Raw genomic sequence first — 22,151 nt, 5'->3', positions numbered from 1 at the left:
TATATTATCAATACATCCTACTTTGTTGAATTTTATTCCATATATATATTCAAAAATTTTCTATTTTTATTATTTACACCTCAATAATGTACCGAAAACAAATAAGTGTGTGTGTAATTAATGGATAATTGTACTTTAATTTTAATTGGCCTTTTTAATTGGTAATTACTAATTTAACAGCTCACTTACAGAAGCTGTGAACAGACATAGTGACATATGACTCAAACATTTTTTAATTAGTATGAAAGCCTGTATATAAGTAGGCATATTTACACATGTTGTGTATTGCATTATGAATTATGTATTACCATGTTTTATGCCCATATCATTGAATTTAATTTATTTATATAGTGCTTTTGTTATAACCATGTGCTTTGTATAATGTGCTTTAAACATTATTATTATTAACATCAATTATTTGTACTGTAACCTGTGTTGTTCATTTATTGATTTGTAACAAATATCATAATATTAATGCATCTCTTGTATTTATGTTACTACATGTATCATAAAATAGCTACTATATTAATTGTCATGAACCTTAAAAGTCAATTTCTAACAGCTAAATAAACATCTATCTATCTATCTCTGTTTAATGTCAACTCCTCTTCCGAGTGTTACTGACATGAACGGTGCGCGCCGGCTTGTTAGTGAAAAAATAAAACACTGATGAGGCAAATCACATCAGAAAAGTGAGAACTAGGGTATAAAGGAGAACACAAACATCTTTAACAGTGTAACAAATGTGTGAAGTCTTGCATTCAAATGGCGATAATAACTAGTTATTATCACCTTTCAGGCAGTGTGCCATCACACAATAGCCACTATATAATACATATGTGGTTCACTTGGTCCTGAAATGGTACACTTAGGAACTGGTTCACTTGTGAAATGGTTCACTTCGTCCTGCACCCGACCCAATGACCTTCTAGATGTGAAATGTGTATTTGTATCATTGCGCAGCGTAATCTTGTGAGTAGACATTCCGAAGGATAAATTTTCTTTGAAAAGTCTGTTATTTGGAATTATAATGCATATAATGGATACGTAATGTGTGAAATGGCGTGCCGTTATCGTGAAGAATTAGTTGGAAAACGTTTCATATCAGTTCGGAGCCCACAAAAATTGAAAATCCAGAAAATCTCCGAGTGGGAATGGCGGTCCGGTGTTGTGAGGGCTGTTTCGATCCGAGACACAACCAGTTTAGAGTTATCAGTAAGTATTTCGTGCAGAAATTAAGTAAATTTGCATTAAATTTCAAGTTATTTATTGTATTATGTAGAATACGTCCTTTATCACCAGGAAATATATTCCTGTGAAAAGTTTGTCTACTTATCTAGAGCAAGTTTCTCATAACTTTTTTATGATTTTATGACATACTTAAAATTCATCGGATTTATAACAAAACTATATTGTAGAGCAGAAGAAAGAGGTTTCTACAGGGAAAAGTGCATTCATCAACCATTTAATGCACATAATGTCATGTCTGCGAAATACATTATTTTTAATTTGCAGTCGTTCAGAATCAAATACAGGTGAAAATTCATAAAATTAATATTCTAATAGGGCCCCAATTGATTATTTTATAATCAATTAAAACAAAGTTTACATATAATTCAGGCTGGAAGAAACTCAATTGGATGTAGTTTTTCAAACAGTATTAAATAGAGCATTGTGACAAATTTTATTCTGCCTCTTCCGGACTGAAAATAAAACTGCTCGTCTCGGACCGGTCATCTGATGTAATTCCCTCCCTCAAGATGTTGTGACTTATCTTTTATAGTTATTTCATAGACTGAAAATGTCATATAGATCACAAGTTGTGACAGGCATGTATGCATTTCCACACCACATCAAGGGCCACATTAATTTTGAATATGTTGAATGAAAAGTGATTTTGACGAACTTCTGCGCCGATGAGCGTGGCAGAATAATTTTGGTTTCACAATAATATCGAGCATTTATTATATCCATATTATTATTTAATGTAAAATAATGGAGTTCTTCCATCAAATATGTTACTTATTTTAATATTTCTTATTTTAATCAAGTAAAATTAGTTCATAATGATAAAAAACAACAGCAGATTAATTCCTCACAACATGGACACTCGTGTCGGTGCTAAATGTAGAAGAGCTGCTGGAAATAAACAGAGATCGCCGATTATTTTCGATTGAAGAACTGGTGGAATTTTCCATTTCTTGACTAGCCCGTGCTAGTGCTTTGGGGTAAATTATTACTTCTTATTGTACCACGGATATGGGCAGTTTCCAGTCCATGGTTTATAGGTCAGTGTTATCACTGGTGATATTAATTAATATATATTCTATATCCATTTGTAATGTAATCATATTTATATACTGTATATATATATTATGTTATATATGTATTTATTACTGTTATAACCTCGTTCACTGACCAATGGTGATCATGCAGGTTTTTTTGTAGAGAGAGTTCTACCAGTATGAGTACAAAACAAAACACTATAATGTGTATGTTATAAGATATCAACATTTTCAGACAGTCATTTTTTTAGAGGGATCAGCTGTCACTCGTGTGGTGCATGTTTTAAATTCTGCACAGTTTCTCTGATTCTCTTCCACCACTTTTCATCAAAGCTGATTTTTTGTCAATTAAGAAATGGAGGGTGGGGTTACAACTAGGGGCTTGGTGGGGTTACATGAGACGAACAACTAAGGCAAGAAGTAAGAGAACAATGTTAAAGGAGAGTCTTGACTGCCAAAAGACTACCAGAATCCTTTTTGAAGTCAATGAATCCTGGATTAAAAGCCAAACAACCACCAGGCAGAATACAATTGTAAATAACACTGACTTTCTTTATAGAAAAGCTACCGGTGCTCTTATATCCAATTGATTTTGCCCATGACCTTTGTATTCAGACACCTCTACTGAAAAATAAAATTTAAAAATTGAGAGTCTGAATGACTCTTAAATTGCACAAATGATTTCTCTGAATTAAACATTTCTTCCGCACCAACACATTTCTTGCAAAAATCATTTTTCAGCCCAATTATTCCTTTTTAGGGTTGTTGCTGTGTTTTTATTTTACATTTTGGGAAAGAACTTGGTATGTTTTGGCATATGGAATAATAATATTGAAAACTAAATTTTTAATGACTTCCAGCCTTCTGTCAGTTGCCATTTTGAGTTCATTTAATTAATATGAACCGGTTTCTAAAGAGTGATTCAATAGTTGTATATATATATATATATATATATATATATATATTGTAGGATGATCTCCTTCATATAAACCCCAAGCTTTGTTCTGTGTGTGAAATATAATGTAACTTGCCAGGGGCATATTAGCTGTAAATAAGCATTAAGAGCTGTTGTACATTTTGTTATTGTAATTCACATTGCTGTACCTGTTTAGTGCACATTGTACAGTATATACATGTATGTTAGATCTGTCCAGTACCAATCCAGAGGTCATAAATTATACATGTGTCTATTGGGTTGATGAATATAAAAATAGGTCAGTACCCTCTGGCAAATAGGTCGTTGTCATGTACAGAGAAATTGTATTTCACATGTTATCAACAAATGGCTAAATCTTCATGTACACAAGAATATTTTCAGCAATTATTGTACAATTATGTTACATTACTACTCTTTTAAATATATTTTCCATGATCACTTTGTTCATTAATTAATGTTGTTCATGATATTCTGTTCCAACTAGGGTTTTAGCTAGAGTTAAAAAAATAAAAGGTGCTTCACCATGTCATTTTGTGGTAGCACTCATCTTCCCTCATGGAAACTAGCATCTGTACTCACTAGTACTCTACTGCCTTCATACTCATTGAATTAAATGCTTATAAAGATTATTATAAATACATGCAAGCTTTACATATTTGGCATTTGAAATCTTATGTTACTTTGTTAGACGCTATTCTTACCATCTTTTTCTGTCAAATTCATAATGTTCAATATCTTCACAGCTTGATCCAATGTATCCTTTTCGCCCTATTAAAGCACCCTGTCCCCCCTTTGCAGCACCCTGTCTTTTTAAAACCTGGCTTAAACCCCAGAGTCCTGTACCTGTTTAGTGAATCCATTAGTTGCTAAGAAAACATCTGAGGTTTGTCTGTGGTTGTGTAAATGTTTAACAGTTTCCCTGAATTCATAATTAAAAAAATCAGTATCAACTTCGCTCACTACACTAAGTTTCCCGTTGTTAACAAGAGTCAAGTGTTGAGGTTACAAGCAGATTTGCCCATCCATTTAGAATAAATGATTATGTGTAATATAACTATGTGTTCATTGTGTATTTTGATTTTCTTGTGAGTCCTATTCTTGGGCCATATTGATGAAGAATCTTTTAAAGTAAAACTGTTCAACTGCTTGAAATATGCTTGAATGTTAAAGTGACACTCTTATTCGGAATTAATACACACAAATGTATAACAAACATAAATTTTGACTGCTAAACCTTTTACTACTTATTAAATAATGCATATATGGGAAATATTAATTACTGATAACAAGATTGTAACCATGTATTTAATAGCAGAAAGCACGAAAATATTTAGATTGGTGAATGCTAAGATTTACTGTTGTCTTCTTTAGTCCCATAAGGTAGAAATACTGTGTTTTTATGCTCATTTCTTGCAAATTAAACTCGGTATCCTTCATAAGAACCATTGTTTTCGACATTTATTCATCCTTTCTGGAATATTACAACAATATTATTAATTGTGGTAAATCTTATTTTGGAGTAAGAGTGCCTCTTGATAACTAACAATGCTTTTACAAAAAAATAAGAAATTAAGCCAGTAAATGTTCATAATAATAAAGGCATATATATGAATAAATTGGATAAGAAATAGAGCGTATTTAAAATATTGTTGTTAAAAAATTGAACATTTCATTAAGCTGAAACTTTTCACTAATAAGCTAAATGGATATGACTCCTGGTCACGGTATAACATGTATTTATAAGTAGTACTATTTCTAGCTGACCTATTATTTGTTTTATTATATTGGTGTGTTCAGCTATGTCATTAAAAAACTAGATTCTTTTAGGATAACAATTCTTACACTTTGAAGTGAATATAAATATTTGCATGCATCACAGTAAAACGTTACAATGAAGGCATATACTGTAATGTGAACCAAAGCTTTTTTTCTGTGGCTAAGATTTCTAGTGTTATGAATTATATAATAAGGCCAGTAAACACTTGAGAAAAACAACTGTATGGGCGTGATTTGCAACTGTGTTATGTGATGTAAACTTAAGCTGTATGTAGTATAATCTAGTAGTTTTGTTTAAAAACAAAACCCATGGTACAATTTTGAAACATAATTTGCGCTGTACGTATTTATACAATTATTGCATGTAAAAAACCATCATTTTGCTGCACATAGGAATTGTCATAATCTCATAATTTATGACAAGCGTATATTTATGACCGAAGTCGCAAACTGAATGTTATGATGTAGAAGTATAAAAGTATGTCCCATGGTTATTTCCAAAGCTTATAAATATTGAATAGAGGCTATTGATCTTATGTTTGTAGTCCACCAAGATTGATCGATAGTACTGTGATTTGAAAACAAATAGAGAACAATTTCTCCTAATATTTTTTTTTATACATATACAAGTCTGTTACATAAGATTAAACTGCTCATTCTTATGAAAATACAAAATAGTCATTTATATTTTCTTGAAATTGTAAAACGTGTAGAAACTTCAAATCTTTAGTCTGTAAGGTGTCAGACATTGGGGAAACAGAAACAAATTTTACCAGACTGAAAACTCGTCTTCAATACTTTTTGTTCTTTGTCTTTTTGGCATTTTTTTACCAAGTTCAATTTTTACCAGCCTTGGCTGGTGGGTAAGACATCTTTCATGAACACTAGTTTATTCTATAAAAAAAATAATAAGAACACTTCTTTGTTAATTATTTTCTTTGAAGAGCATTAAGTCATGTTTGATGAGACTTCTGTCAGTGTATAATTATGCTGATAAGAACTTTGTGGAGTCAGACTATCTTCCTTGACAATTTCAGAATGTGCATGTTGCAAAGTGTTTAAAGATCAGTTGATAAGGAGATGGCTACTTTTCTGTAATCTGAAATGTTTGTATCATTAACTTCAGAAAAGTGCATAATTATATCAGCTATGGTTGAATTCAGCACATGCCTGCTTTCAGGCATAGATGCTTAAAATTTAGATAATACAATTTACTGTACATGACTTGTATGCATAAACTAGGGTTGTAATGTAAGGATTTGCGCCTCATGTTGACCCAAATTTCAATTCTGATGACTGGTCGTAAACTAATTCATTTTAAATACATTACATTTTCATTCTTACAGGTTCTGATTGAGTTTGATGACATAGACTGGTCACGCCGTGAGTGGGTTCGTGTGCACGATATCTTCCAGCTCTTTCTGGTAGAGCACACGCTGGTCTGGGCAGAGAGGCCCGACCCGGATAGACCTCGGCAGTCCATCTCCTGGCCGGGACTGGTAAGTAGAGAGCTTAGATTCACACGTCATGGGGCACAGTTCATGTACTCACAAGATACACTTTTGGGGTCAATGCCAGAAATATATTGAAGGTGTTGGTACCTTCTTTAGTCTAATATTAAACCCACACATGAATGTAAACTGTAGTTTATAAAATCTATTTATATTTCGTGTTTGCACATATTTTTGGGCCAATGACAATCAAGGATTTACCCTATTAACTGAAGCTTTTACGGCCTGCAGCCCCCCTGTGCTCGCTCCATTTTCCGTAGATCGCCAAAATGAACTTTAACATATAGGCAGAGTAAAATGGTGTAATGGTATAAATAGGTGTCAGCCTCATCCAATAGGTCAAGGGTTTAATTCCTACCAGGGTCACTTTCTCAAACTAGAGTAAGAAAATCTCAAGTAGTTATGCACGGTCATTTACTCAACTTTCACATTGATACATAATTATGACACAAATATTTGAATTCAACTTTGTTGCTAAAGCTTTCATGTACATGTGTAACTATTACACATATAATGAGAATACTAATTATTACGTTATAGCAAATTGCATATCAGCCTCCAATAAGTCCCATGCCTAATTATTTATTGCAGCTAAACAACAGTCATGTCATCATAATTTGGTTACCCACCTGCAGAAAACATGTTAATATCTATGTCAAACAGTATAAACTCATAATGTTCAATGAAGGGCTCTCTCACACCATCCTGCTTTCATGAAGATTTTACATGTTCTATTTTATACCAAGTAACCGAACCAGGATGCCATATAATAAATAGAATATGTTATATAAAATCTTCATGAATACTATGGAGTGCAAAGCCAGTGAGGGGAGCAATCCTGTTTTAGTCAATACACATAACATACTGAAGCCTAAAAAAAAAATTGTTTGGTTAGGGTTACATCCTTTTCAAAAATAGGTAGGGTAGGTAGGCTTTTTTTTTTTTTTTTTTAATTTTTTATTAGGCTTTATATAAGAATGTCATTTTCATCATTGAAGAATGGTGTTAAAGTTATCTTCTATATAAGCAATTAAGGTTTTAAACTACATATTGAAAAGCAAAAAAAAAAAGATTTTTTTTTTATTTTTTTTTTTATTTTTTCATTATTTTTTTTTCAAACTGACTATAAAAATGTTAGGGTCGGCGCCTATTCCGTAGGTAGGGTCGGGTAACCCGAACCAAATGTATTTTTTTTTAGGCCTGACTTAGATTATAACATGTTTTAGGCAGGTGGGGAACCAAAATGTCATATCATGTGTTCAAATTCAATTTTTAATGATTAAGCATGTTGCTAGTTAATTTCATTGGTGGATTTGTAGGTTATAATCAGAACTGAATTTCTGTACACAAATGTTCAGTTTACCTGTTCTATTGTATCTTATTAATTGATGTTTTCATTATCTTTAGACTACATGACATTGTTCAAGCGACAATATATCAAACACAAAACCAAACAGACTGTAAAATAAACAAATTATGTCTACATTCATTTTCTTTTGTACAAAGTTTGAAGTTGCAATAAAAATCTTTTGATAAATGAGAAATAAAGGCAAATCATATCTGTGATATCTTTAGTCTTGTACACAGCCCATATTAAATTATGTTTATGGCAGGTGCAAAAAACTAGGATCATGCAATATTCAGCATAATAATCAAATTAACTTGTTGCAGCAAAATGTCTTGTTTAGGGTAAAAAACAATGTGTATTAGGTTGCTTTGACATCATGACAGAACCAGTTCTCTCCTTTTTTTAGTTTCAAATTTTGACATTAAATTAATGTTTCATGTCAATCTTAATAAAAATTAAATTTTAGTGGAATATACTGGATTTCTTATTGTAAGCTAAAACAGAAATAATAAACACTGAGTTAATGAAATTTTAGGGTGTGATGTTCTGGTGATAAACAAATAAACATGTACATTTAGTAGATACTATATAATAAAATGTTGAAGTAATTAAATTATTCATTGAACTGTTGGTCTCTAACAATCAAACGAACTTAATACTGCATTTATGTTATACTTTTTATTGGAATAACCTTTTATTTGTATCTGAAAGTTGATCATCATAAATCAATGTTGTTGTTCATTTACAAAGGAATTTGGAGATCATTCTTACATAACAAAACTGAAAAATGGTACATCAATGACAAGACTGTTTTATAACAATTGAATGGAAGTCCTTGATCATTTTTTTTCATCATTTGATACCAATTCAAATCAACATTTTGTTAATTTTATTGTGAAAAAGGGATTGTCCAATTTTCTTTTTTGGTGGTTTTCATGAACAAATAAAAAAGGATGAATTTCTTTTGAAATTCAAACAAAATCTTAACATGACCAGCGCATGGATGAATCCAGTATTTTAAAATGCATGCATAAACATTGTAAAAATATGTATGTTCGCTACTTTAAACACTATTTTGAAAAGACAATATATTTTTAATTACTGAAATTAGAAAAAAAGAAAAAGTTTTAACCTTGTTTTGCAGGGTTTTTTTCTTACTGATTTTCAGATTGATAAAAAAATTAGCTCCATTAAGGTTTAAGATTAAAAACATTTATGTACAATCCCGTATCATTATAATGTATTGTGAGGTTTTCATGTTCTAATATATTGATTTGCACATTCCATTGTTAGCTCCGTTTTGAAAAAAGACTGATTCAGAAGTTTCTTAATATTGACAAATGTAAATTGAATGGCTGATATTATTTTTTGTTCCGGCAACAATATTCAAATGTTAAAAAACTGATCCAAATATCATTCATTTATTTACAATAAGTTTTCAAGTTTGCCTTGCTTTTGAAAGGCAGTGTTGGCTGTGAAACAATATTGCATTGTCCGTGTTCATCATATTGAAGAGAGATTATATTCATCAAGGTACAAGATACAGCCATCATTACTCAACCTGTTTTTCTTGCTGTAAACATGGTTTTCCTTTTGGTATTGTGTGAGTTCATGGACAAATCTTGCATCTACAATCATTACTGCAATCTGAATCGCCGCTGTTAGTAATAAACTATTTTTTTTTACAGATACTTGAGTTGCTTTTTGTGAGGTAGATTTCTGATATGATCAGTACCAAAAGTGTAATGTTTTGTTTTGAATACTCAAAGTTTAGATGGCATTCAAATAATTGTGTCCATTAACTATTATATACCTTTCATTGGCTAGTCCAAGGTGGACATGATGAAGTGTTGAATAAGACATGAATATATGGAAGTCTTGCTATGAGAGAGGCCTGCACCAGTTTGCTGCTAAATTGTGTGTGATAGATCAATTATGCATACTTGCGTTTGGTTATGACTGGAACACCTTTGTCATGTTATATGTGTTGATTCGAATGCAATAAAAATATTTTGCAAATACATGTCTATTTTCAAGCATTTTGTCCAAAACTGCCTAAGGCCTATGACAATAGTGTAAACAAATCTGCCATGTTGAACATGAACTACTTTCTAATTATGGTAACTGGGGGCCTTCTCAAAGTTGTACAGAACTGATGATAAGAATACAGAACTGCCGAAATTTTGTAAACAAAAATAGATACAAGATTTAATCATTGATTTCAAGAATCTGAAGGTGAAACACAGTTATAAAAGTTGTACCGTCAACGAAATATTCTACTGCGAAGAAGTCATTTAACAATGTCACTTTAAGTGGTGTTGAGATGTTTTACTGAAAAATAATAAAAAAATAGCTAGACAAGGGCTTTATTCTAATCTGTTTAATTAATCATAGTTATTTTGAAGCCTGAGTCAGTAACGCTAGGCCTGTAACTGTATAAAATTTTCTGTAAAAAAAGATTCTTAAAAGTTTGATATATTTTATGCAAGGATGGCCTGTGCTAGAGTTTAAACCCTGGCAAGGCAAAATATCTTTAATGATGGTATGAAAAATCCTTCCTTAGAAGGAAGACTTTAATTTGTCCATTTTATAAGATAGTTTGAAGATTATCACACAAAGGTAATATCGTGTACTAAGTGGCTGAAAAGTGGACAATAACAATTGTAAGACACAAACTATAGCTACAGCTGACCTTCATACATGTATAGGTCTTGCTTTATTTTATAGCTCAGGGCTTCCAAATAAGAATTTGAAATTGAAAAGTAATAACTACTTTGCCACCAATTTTTTCGTTTTAAAATTGAAGTTCAAGTCTCTTGGACACTAAATATATTTCCATTTTTGTACAACTATCCTGATTAAATATGAAATAAAAGATGCCAACACACAAAGTGTATTCAAACAATTTTTATCAAAGTTCTTAAAGACTTAAATGAGACTTTGACAACAGATTTTAATTGTTTGAACTTCGAAGCTTTTACCTTCGGAAGATATAGAATGTTGGATGTTTCTTTACTTCCAAGGACCATGTAGCAGTGGTGGTCGAAATTAACACAAGCCCGCAAGCCCTGCACTGGTAAAATGTCTTCCGGGCTTGCTCAAATTCTGATTTTTTTATAGCTGGGCTTGTTAAAAATCTTTATTCCAAGCAATAATATAAGAATTCGGGATTGTTCATCCTTAAGTCTAATTTTGATGACTGATGTAGAAGTTTTAGCCCATTTCTAGTGAGTGAAATACTTCCAAACTTCTTTTCACGAATCCCCTGGCTTATAAGTAAAACACAACAAGAATCATGAAAAGTTGTTGCTAATGAATAGCTACAGCTGAATTTTATAGCTACAGCTGTAGTAACAAATACAACAACTGTTATGAAAGCTATAAAAAAGCTATAAATGCAGCTGTACCTATATTTTGATTGGCCTGTATTGTCATAAATTTTGCCACTTTGTGTGCCATAATAAGGTCTGTGGTTTCAATCAATTGAAAGTGTAGGGCAAAATTATGTTATAAAAATGATACTGAAGTCTACCAGGGCAAAATGTCTGGCCAAAAGAGGTTCAAACCAAAGATGGATCCGAGATAAATTAATGGTTACCTGTCAATTCAGTCACAGTTGCGATTAAAGCACTCCTACTTTGTATGACTCCTACTTTGTATGATATGATGATAATAAATGACAAACATTGTTAAGATTACAGACATAATAAAAAAAATCCCTGACACAGAAAATATGTGTCCCTGACTTAATTTCCTTTCAAGGGGCCTCCAACATACTGTGCATACCCACTTCCCCCCCCCCACCACACCTTATAATAAAATTACCAGAAGCCCTCAAATCGTATCCATCAGTTTTCGAAGGACCCCAAACAGATAACTAGGGATGTTTGTCCATGACTTGATCTTTATAAAATTCTGTCAGTCCTATAAAATCCCCCAAAAAGGATCAAATTCTGCCCCAAAACGCCCATTAATTTTAGTTTGGCAACTTCTATGCAAGTGACGTATGTGATAATGTTTGTTGATTTCATGTAATGTTTAATGTAAAAAAAATATGATCTCAATATTAATAAGTGGGAATGGATCATTAAAAGTTGAACCCATTTTTTTAATGTACGTAATCTGTTTTATCGTGACAGTGCTTGAATAAAAATAAGTGCCTTTACAATGTTGAAATAGTAGTTTAACCTCAGAGTACAGGGATGGAAAATGATGTTGCAATTTTCTTGTTATTTCTTTTTTATAGAAAGGGTGCATTAGTGCAGTTTATGTGATCATTAATCTAGAAAGGGAGCAGCTTGTTCTTATGGTTTTGTTCTTGATTATTTTTACTGAATTACTGTAAGTTTTATCGATATTTATGTGCAGTGCACTGGTTAAGATTAAAGAGAATAGTTCTTACATTATCATTGTAAAGAATGATAATAATTGAATTTATGTGCTTTTAAATGTGTATATTATTAAGAAAAAAATGCTAGCACAGAGTTTTAAATAGCCTAAAGAACATGTACCGGTAACTTGTTTCTACAAATTGGTTGGAGCCAATTTTTACCCTCGACACATAATGATTCTTCAAGAAAATTAAAGAATGAAAAATATAAGTGTTTTCACTAATTATGCTCTTATTTCATTTCCCACAGAAATGGCCTGTTCTTATTTCCATATAATTGATGGCATTGTTTGTTCAATTTGAAGGTCATATGTCAGATATGTAGGTTTTCCCATAAAAACAGTAACATTTTATGCCTGATTATTATTTTATTAATGCCTGATTATTTTTTTATTTTTTTCAAGATCTAATTACACACTGCTTCTAATGAATAACATTACAGTACCTGTATAAAATTTAAATTGAAATGGATATATAATGGTGCTGCAAAAAGTTTGGGAACAATTTCAGAGTAATTTCAAAGTTTGAATCGGCTCAATTCGAGTACACATTCTTTTTGATAGGAGGCGGAAATTTATACACACCGGTATTAGACTGTTCAACTTCTCTTTTCATGACACAGAAGGACTGTATGGTGAAAATCATTATTGTCTTTATTTTTATTAGATAGCTGGTTTAACACTACTCCCATTTCCATATGTTACAAAACATTTAAGATAAATCTATATTTATGAGGTATTGGTCAATGACCGCTGGATTGATTTACTCAGGGTGTCTGTAGTTCAAACACTCACAGATGCTGGTCGTCGCTCTGATAATTCTCCTCGTCCTCTTGTTCTTGTTGTTGACAGAGGTTTGAGGAAAAGACAATCAAATTGTTTAAATTGATGAATCTCTCAAACAGACATAACATGCCGTGAAAGCATTAATTTTGCACATTTAGGCATTAATTTTGCTTAAAAATGTGTTGAATATTATTTAAAAATATTTCAAAATAATTATAAATAAGATTGTAGGGAAACAAGGTAAACAATTTTAAAGGTATATAAAACAATTTAAATTAAGTTTAATCTTTTTAGGTGATTTTTTTCACTCCCTATATTAAATTCAAAAGTCCCTTTAGTTTGATTACCAAAAGGACCCGAAAGCCCATATATTTTTAGCATTTAGTTGTGAATTGAATCTCGTTATATCAGTGATTGTACATGTATGACAGAGATACTCTATACTTCTATTTGTTTGAGCTGTTTTGTAGGTTTTAAAAACATTGTACTCAATATGTATACGGTTTCTTTAAATTTATTCAGTGTAAACTATTTTCTTAACCAATTGATATCATGAGGCACTTGAATTTTATAATGATTAACTAATTTCTTAATCAAAATATCAAACAACTTACCTACAGGCACATGTTTACAGTATAGTCATAGATTTTATGTTGGAAACAAGTTCTGTAAACTATTCAGCTATTTTACTGACTTTTATATAACACCAAATAATAACTGGCTGGTTTTCATTTGAGTTGAATCCAAGACTTAAATAGTTCATTTCTAATAGTATTACTGATACTTTTTGGCAAATAGAGCTTTCCTGTTATTTAATAATTGTTACAGTAACTTTTTAGCTCTCATTAAACTTTTTATGAAGTTCTCTCATTGTAAGAAGCATTCTGCTTATGTCTGACCCTTTAAAACATGAACCAGTTCCTTTAAAGTAGTAAATACTTTATTACAGTGTTTGTTATTTCATATAAAACTTATCTTGACTGTTAATAGTCGATAATGGCCACAAGGACCTGGGATAGGAAAAAATATGCTGTGTATAGTAGAATGTTTACTAAAGAAAGTAGTCCCTCAAGTATGGGGGTCATCTCAAAGCATTTCTACATATAGATTATAAGTTTATTGACCTAGTTACTATAATAAGTAGCCATATATACTGCTGAGTGGTCTGTGTAATGATTAATTTGCTCAGTAGTAATTACAAAGTTTTATTTGAATGTAGAATAGCGCAATGATGCATTATCCTTAAGTATAATGTTTTTGAATAGTCATAATGCAAAGTGATGTTTTTCTGCAAACTGTCATACAGTTTTATTCTTACAATAAATAATAAACCTCAAGGTCATCTATAAAACAAACTTGTAAACAATGAACAATGAAAGTCATAGTAAATAGACTACATACATTTTCTTTAGTATAGTTTATTTCAATCATGGTCTTTGTATCTTGAAAAAACGAGTTTGTAAATAAACTGTACTACATGTTTTTCAACTATATATTTCTTGTAAATGTTTATATTTTATTTTTGAAAATTCTGTTGACAAGTTGTTTATTTGTTAATGTATGTAAAGTAAGCAGTGATCTTCCCTGCCCAATACTGCCACCTATATCTATCTCACAGCTAGTACAGTCCTTTATGGAATGTATTTCTACTTGCAGAGTTTCCGTGCGGTAGTGGACAAGGCAGGTCTAGCAGCATGCAAGAGGAAGCCAGTGGAGTTCTTGGTGGACAGATTTCTTGGTCTGGTTGAGGAGAAGGAGATTCAGGTCTTCCAGGTACATAACATTGTCAAGTGGTCATCAAAATTATGATGTTATTGAACAATCCTGAATACCATAAAAAAAAACCCATGTTATTTGAAGATTATTACTTTCAAGCTTTAATACATTAATACCCCCAGACCTGGACTTGCTTCTGGCCTGCATGCTTCACTGGCACTGATGTTGCCACATGCTTTTAAATAATTTTCTGAAAATGAGTCTCAGATTATGATTTATTCCAGAAAACATTTGTGCATCCTGAAATAAAAATTAGCAGGACAGGCTTACATGTCTTTAGGGCTTGGGAATGTTCCTCATTGATGTATGAGTTTGTATATTGCCACAAGAAAAACAAGGCAAAACAATTAATATACTGGTATTATAATTAACTTGATGCTGTTTTTCATTCAACCACTCGATTGGCAAACAAAGGGATTATATTTCTTTAATAAATATAAGCACATGGTTGTATAATCAAATGGATTACTTTGACCAGCTCTGACAAACAACATCTGGCAAGTGACCAGGCAGAGTTAGACTTCCTTTTGTGTCATGTTAATAAGTGATGTTCCAATGACTGATTATAATGAAAAAATTATTTGTTGGGCCTGAAATCGTCTGCAATCGATTGTATTTTGCCATAATCTATCATTGATTCAACCAGCGATTTGTTTAACTTATTTCCTGTCGTTATTTGTGTTCAGTTTATTTACGCCAATTTTCTCCTTTGTGTTCTTTGATACATTTGGAAGTGTTCGTAAACAATATTGCTGAAAGCATCAAAAACACTAAATAACTTCAAACTTACACAAAACACATGCATAGTTAAGGATTACTAGTTTGATAAAAAATAAAACTACAATTAAGGAATTGTCAAAAACCGATTGTATTATGATATCAATAATCATTTAGAGAGAAAACGATTATAAATATCTAAACTAGAACTGACTCCCGACATTAATGTTAGTAGTAACAATTCTATGCCTATAAGACCATTCCTTTAGAACAAATTTTGCATAAGTAGTCTTGTCTACTCTTTTACTATATACCCACAAACAGATCCATAAGGGCATAGGCGTCTATTAAGACTAATACGGTATTTGCTTGAAACATGTCCCATTACCAATTGAGAAAAAACAGATGTGTATTTATATCCACTTATGGTGTCCCTATCCACTTATTTTGTCCCTGTTAAATGTTCTTTGGAATTTTGTTTTCTATTTTTGTTCCTGCATAGTGTTGTAGACCATGATAATTGTTGTCTTCAGTTTCAAAATTAATCATTATTGGATGCAAGTTTTGATGTTCAAGTATCTTAATTTTAATTTTAGTAGGTTCTGCATCGTTGTTCTAAGATAAAAGATAATTCCTGGACAAAAATACACATCAACAATGGCAGAGAGCCAGCATTGTTTGGCTTGGAGACAGCAAGTTGCCTGATAAAGTGTACATTTTGTTGTGATATTGTGAGCTTTAATCATTTATAGAAGCCAGAATGGATTGGTCTCTCACTCTCTGGGAGTACAGAAAATGGAAGCAGATTCCAAGATTCTCTGCTATCGATTCCAGCTTTGGCTTAGTGTTTTATGAATAATTGTCTTGGAAAATGTTTTTTCTCCCGATTTGGATCGATGCCGGTGGATAGAGTGGCAAAGTCTTCTGTTACTGTCATTTGTGATCAGCTGCAATTTCTGGAATTGTCCAAGAATGCATTATTGTCTGCTTGAAGGAGCTCAGTTGAGATGCTGAATGCAGAATACTAGAAAATAGGAGAAAATGTGCAGCATTGATCCAATACTGGGGCCTTTCTCTTTCACAACACAAACTGGGGTGAAAATTAGAGAAAATTGATCAGCAGAGAGCAATCAATCATTCTGTTCAGGGCCAGCTTTGATCTTCGATATTGCTGATATTCTCATGTCCCAGTGGACTCAATATGTAGGTCCTCTATTCTCTCCTGGCCATGATTTTATGGAAATGCCATTACCTGATTTTCTTCTATCAGTATTAATATTTGGCGTGAATCTACCATTAATGTAACACATTTCAGACACAAGAAATTCTGTATGGCAGTATTGTGCTTCTGTTTGAAATGAAATGTGACAGTGTTTTCATGAATAACATTACATCAGCATTATAAATGAGAAGAAATGAATACAAACTCATGTTACTATGGTAATAAAATTCAGCTGAAATACAATATTTTCTCATGATGGAACTTACCGATGCAGATTATACTTTGCACTGATGTATAATTTAAAGGCACTGACCTTCCTACTGTCATGTATTTAGTATCTGATCTTGACATGCAATTTAAAGATTATTAGCCCTGATAAGAAGGAATAAGGTTTTTCTTTTTGCGGCTAAATTTCTCAATATGACTATATGTACAGTCAGTATTTTTATTTAAAAATTAAATTTGTTGATACTTTGTTTTCTAAATGCAGGAAAAATAACCCTTGTTGCCATATTGGTTGGGAAAAGGTATTCGGCATTTATCTTTAAGTATAAATATAATTATGATGAAACATTAAATTTTATTGGCTACAAGATCTGTCAACTTACTTTAATATAGATAGATCTTGTACATACAGGTAAATTAGTTTACCGGTGTACTGAACATTTTGAGATGCCCCCAGCTAGGTGTATAACAAGTTAGAGTCATGTAAAGTGGGTAAAGTGTGAGGTTGGCTCTTTTCCATATTTATTGATGTGTGTACTTTACCTTGGGGTGCCTGCCTTTGTTGTGAAGATATTAGTGGATGAGAGAGCATATTTCAATCACTTCAATAAACATTGAACATTTACAAAGTAAAGAAAACGCTATTAAAATTTTAGAAGGTTTTTGCATGGTTTATGACTGTGGTCAATTTGATGAGTAATTTTAGGCAATCTATTTTCAAGTGTTGACATTTTTGTGAATATCTAGCTATAAAGGTGTTCTATATTTACATTGTACACTGGTTTTTGGTTGAAACTGATTTTAACTGATTCAATTTTATTTTTAATGGAATGACATCAGAAATGTCTTAGTGTTCTTTTGTTACCTACCATATATATGTGCCCTTCTTTTTGTTCTTTTCTTACGTACCGTATGTGCCCTAAGAGACACCCTATGTGCGTGTCATTTTAAAACCTGTTTTAATTAAAAAAAATTATCAGCCACACTTTCCTTGTTTAAATATTTGCCGGTGTATTTTACTAGTTCAGCAGGTTAATAATAAGTTAAGAAGAACTTGTGCAATGTAAACAAAAGTGTGACCAAGGTTAAGCATTGATGAGTTTCAGATCAGGACTGTAGGACACATAAACGAAGGTGAAACCTGTATCCACCAGTCCATGAGTGTCTAAATTATTAAGAGCATGAAACTATGCAGTTTACTTGGGTTAATTAATTACCTAGATTATTGCCAACTAAATGCTGATTGCCAATATACTCCAAGTTGATTTGTCGACTTTCCTGATCAAATTAAGTTATTATTGAAAACAATTTCTGAATCACAGGCATTTTTTTAGCATTTTATGAGCAGCTGCTTTTCCCTAATTTTGAAATAAATTCTTAAATCATTTAGTTTGTTTGTAAATTTCAGGGGTAACTGATCAAAGTGAGAATTCTTCGTGATTATGCAGTGTTTTTCTGTCAAATTTGGAGCAAAAATCAGCCCCTTTCACAATGCTTTAACATATACTTTTTGCCTAAATTTACCAGGAAAAAATATTTCCTAATTTTATGTTTTATGAAAGAAAAAAATAATAATAGAATTGGACCAAGACCATTTTTGTATGGAACAGATGGTGTATTCTTAAGTAACAAACAGGAATATGATTTGGGCGCATATAACCATGAATCAAATGTCTCCAGGGACTAAAGAAATGAAAAGCATTTAATTATATTGTGTTTTTTTAACTGATTAAAGTTTATTGGTTGCTTTTGGTTGTAACTTTATTTGTTGTTATATTGACACTCCAGTCTGCCTCCAATTTGAAGTCGGAAGAAACCTCAAAAGGGCTTCTAAAAAGCCAGTTTGCTTCTGTAGCAGGGTGAATCATCCGCATTAGGGGACTAAAACACCCAAACCCAATGCCAAAATTTGTTTCAGCCCTTAAGCTGCCAGGTCAATCACATCCATGAACAGACTTTATCACATTCTTTTATTTATTTCTTCTGCATTCATTCAAAGCATTTTTATTTGTTTCTAGGAATTCCATATTTTAGTCGAAATTATGCATCTTCCCCAAATTGGTTTGATTTGGAATCGAACTCATTGGGTGTGTTGAAAGTGTAAAACTGACCTGACCCTTTAGTCTCATCACCATTTCTTACAGTTATCATAAATTGAATATTTGCTGGAAACAGTAATAACACATACTGCTCAATGCATCGGTGTAGTTTTCAAAGGGATATAAATTTTATATGAAGTTTAAAATCTTAGAGCCATTTCCGAAGTTTAATTTGAGTTGCTTCCCTTAGGCCTAAGTTGTGTCACACTTCGAGATACTTTTGTTACGCACTTAAAAGGGAAAGATTGTGTATTATGAAGTCTGTTCTTAAATGCTTTATTCATCTTTTCTTTTGAGGTTTAATATTCCTCTTTTTTTTAAATTGAAAATTATCCAATATTGATTTAACTTGATCAACAAATATTTAATCTAATTCTGTTGAATGAAAGGACGCTTTTAAGAAACAGAATTAAAATGTTAAACAAATATGAAGAACATTTTATAGAAAGATTTGTGGAAATATTGATTTAACTGTCCTTGTCAATAGAAAAAGAAATAGCAAATCTGTATTTTATAATAAAATATATAATGTCTGATATTAAATGTATATTGACTAAAAACTTAAACAGTGTAATATGATATGCATGGGGTCCTCTAATCTTTCTATAAGATATTTTAAAGATAAAGCCCTGTTTGCTTAGGCATAAACAAATAATTCTTTGTTTCCACTAATTGATAGAACATATTTTTTCCTTCAAACCCTACAATTCTTTTTGCTGTAGTGTAAAAAAAAGCATTTATTTGAGTGAGCATGTTAAAATTTGACCGAGTTATATTTTAAAAAAATCTACAATAGTGCTATACCCAGTCATCGAAATTAGTCTTTTGGATGAACAGGCCTTAATTCTTAAACTTCTTCTTGGCATTACATTTTTCAACAAGTCCTGCTGTATAAATCCCAGAATTTGAGCAAGCAAGGAAAGCATGTGACCAGTGCAGGGCTTGCGGTCTATTGCTAATTTTGACCACTTTATACCCTGATATAGGTCTTTAGGTTTGGTACATAATTCTGGCTATCCAAAAAAAAAAATATGCCTACCTACCTACCCTGTTTTTTTGAGATGTAAGTCAGAAGTAAGAACTTTACTGTTTGGCCTTATGGATAACAAACTGATGGGAATGATTTATGTGGAAGATAGCTAAGCTCTCAAGACTGGTGATAAAGTTTGTATGGCCCGCTATCATGACAATGATGAGTCCTCTTCACTCATTAAGGTTTCTGTCTGTATGGTACACAAACGCTTAAGTTTAAACCAATATATACATGACTGCATTATATTTATTTTTGGAAGTTGTTGAGATAATACTGCCAAAAGTACTCAAAGCCATGTTTACGAACAGTCTCAAGGCTGAGTTCAAACGCCTCTCGACACTGCAAATCTTCTTTTATTTCATTGTAACATTTCCAAGAAGCAGAGAAATAGTGAACTTTGCTATATTACTATTACTAAGTTTTGCTATTACATACATAAGTTTTGTAAATGGAATGAAATAAAGATGGTATTTTTAGGAAGTTCAGGATTTATCCTGAAGGATTGCAAGCTTTAAATCTCAGACTCTTGTATATTTGTATGTTTTCCAGGAGGGTAATGAACGTAGTCATCCAACAGCCGTTTCGCGTACAGCGGTGCAGAACGGTCTAAAGGAGTGGCTCGACTATCAAGACGGACAGAAGATCCTGCTTACCACACCCACCGTCCTCGTCGGCTACCGGCTTGAAGTGTACCGCGCAGAGGGCACCACACAGTGGTACACAGCAGTCATACAGTCCTACAACCACACATCCAAGGTAACACCACAAGACACTGGCGTAGAAACTGTACATCAGTTGTTGGTCTGATACCTCCCAACCACCCCCCACCCCCACCCTAAAATTGTCCAAGTTTACTTTTTATTTTATTTTAGGAGAAAAAAGTAAAAAAAAAAAAAAATATTTCAGACTTGAATTTGTTTAATTTGTCTAGGGGGAGTACCCCCAAGCCCCCCTGCAAACACTTTAAACCAAATAAATTTCAGTTCTGAGGGAGGGAGGGGTGCAAGTCAAAAAGGTTAAACCTAAGTTAAGCCCCCTCTAACGTTGAATCCTGGATCTGCCCCTGTGTCCAACCTCTCTTCTGACAGAAGTATGCTGACATTTATTAAGTGCATTGTGTATGATAGCAGGTCCAAAATAGACAAAATAATATCAGTATTCTTGTTCATGTAAGCCAAGAACAGCTGTTTATGATAACTGTGTGATGACTTTAACCCTTTCGGTGCCAAATAAATAGTCAAAAGTTCATCTCAGTGCCAAATTAATTCCTGGAAGTCTAAGAGAATTCTACCAAGGTTATTCACTTGACCATAACTTTTTTATTTATAAAGCTTTTCTCTTCAAATTTTCACAGTAAATTAATTAAATAATATATTAAACATAAGATCAAAACAAATATGATTTTTTGAAATTTTATTATACAAAATATTTAATAAATTACATAATAAATTTTAAAAAATGAAAAAATGTCATTAAGTTCATAAATATTTAGTGATTACATTTGTGTACATATCCTTTCTTTACTTCTTATACAATAGAAAAAATGACTATGTTAAAATGAAAACATTTTTGCTTACAAACAAATCTACATGTGTACAAACAACACATCTAGATAGTTATGCATCAACATTATGGACCACGCGTCAAGCTTCCTGAAAGTTCTTGTTTGTGTGAATGACATAGGAATGTTGCACTCATTGCATTTAAAATATGTTTGTTTTATCCAGGAGTCTGTCTGTCACTTCGCACTGCACAATCTGATCGATGCTTCTTCTTTTAGAATATTCCCCTCTCCCGATCGCTCTACCTTGTCCCCTCAACCTCTTGTCCGTGGTCTTAAATAAATAATAAATAATTCTATAACAGTCATAAATCAATATAGGCATATGTTTAATTATCAAACTGCATTATAAATTGAGAATTTGATCAAAATAAGCAGCCAGAACTCAAAAACAGACGAATTTGAAGATATCATAAAAAAACGACCGCCAACCTCTCAACCTACTGGGCAAAGTTTCATCCATATATTTTTTTTAATTTAGTCTTC

General features: G+C 32.2%; 1 protein-coding gene across 1 annotated transcript in view; it reads left to right on the top strand.

Moving 5' to 3' along the window:
- The first annotated feature begins 968 nt into the window (after positions 1 to 968).
- The window catches only part of LOC128212427 (probable JmjC domain-containing histone demethylation protein 2C), a 50,663-nt gene continuing 29,480 nt past the window's right edge, over positions 969 to 22,151 (top strand). The window contains exons 1-4 of the mRNA XM_052917886.1: positions 969 to 1,215; positions 6,345 to 6,497; positions 14,689 to 14,805; positions 20,654 to 20,860. Of these exons, the coding sequence (XP_052773846.1) occupies positions 1,051 to 1,215; positions 6,345 to 6,497; positions 14,689 to 14,805; positions 20,654 to 20,860 (642 nt within the window). The 5' untranslated portion in view covers positions 969 to 1,050. The remainder of the gene's footprint in view (positions 1,216 to 6,344; positions 6,498 to 14,688; positions 14,806 to 20,653; positions 20,861 to 22,151) is intronic.

Source organism: Mya arenaria, chromosome 12 (genome assembly GCF_026914265.1).
Source record: "Mya arenaria isolate MELC-2E11 chromosome 12, ASM2691426v1".
In the NCBI taxonomy this organism is placed as follows: domain Eukaryota; kingdom Metazoa; phylum Mollusca; class Bivalvia; order Myida; family Myidae; genus Mya; species Mya arenaria.
Note: the sequence above shows the minus strand (reverse complement) of the source record. Positions and strands in the feature narration are given on the sequence as shown.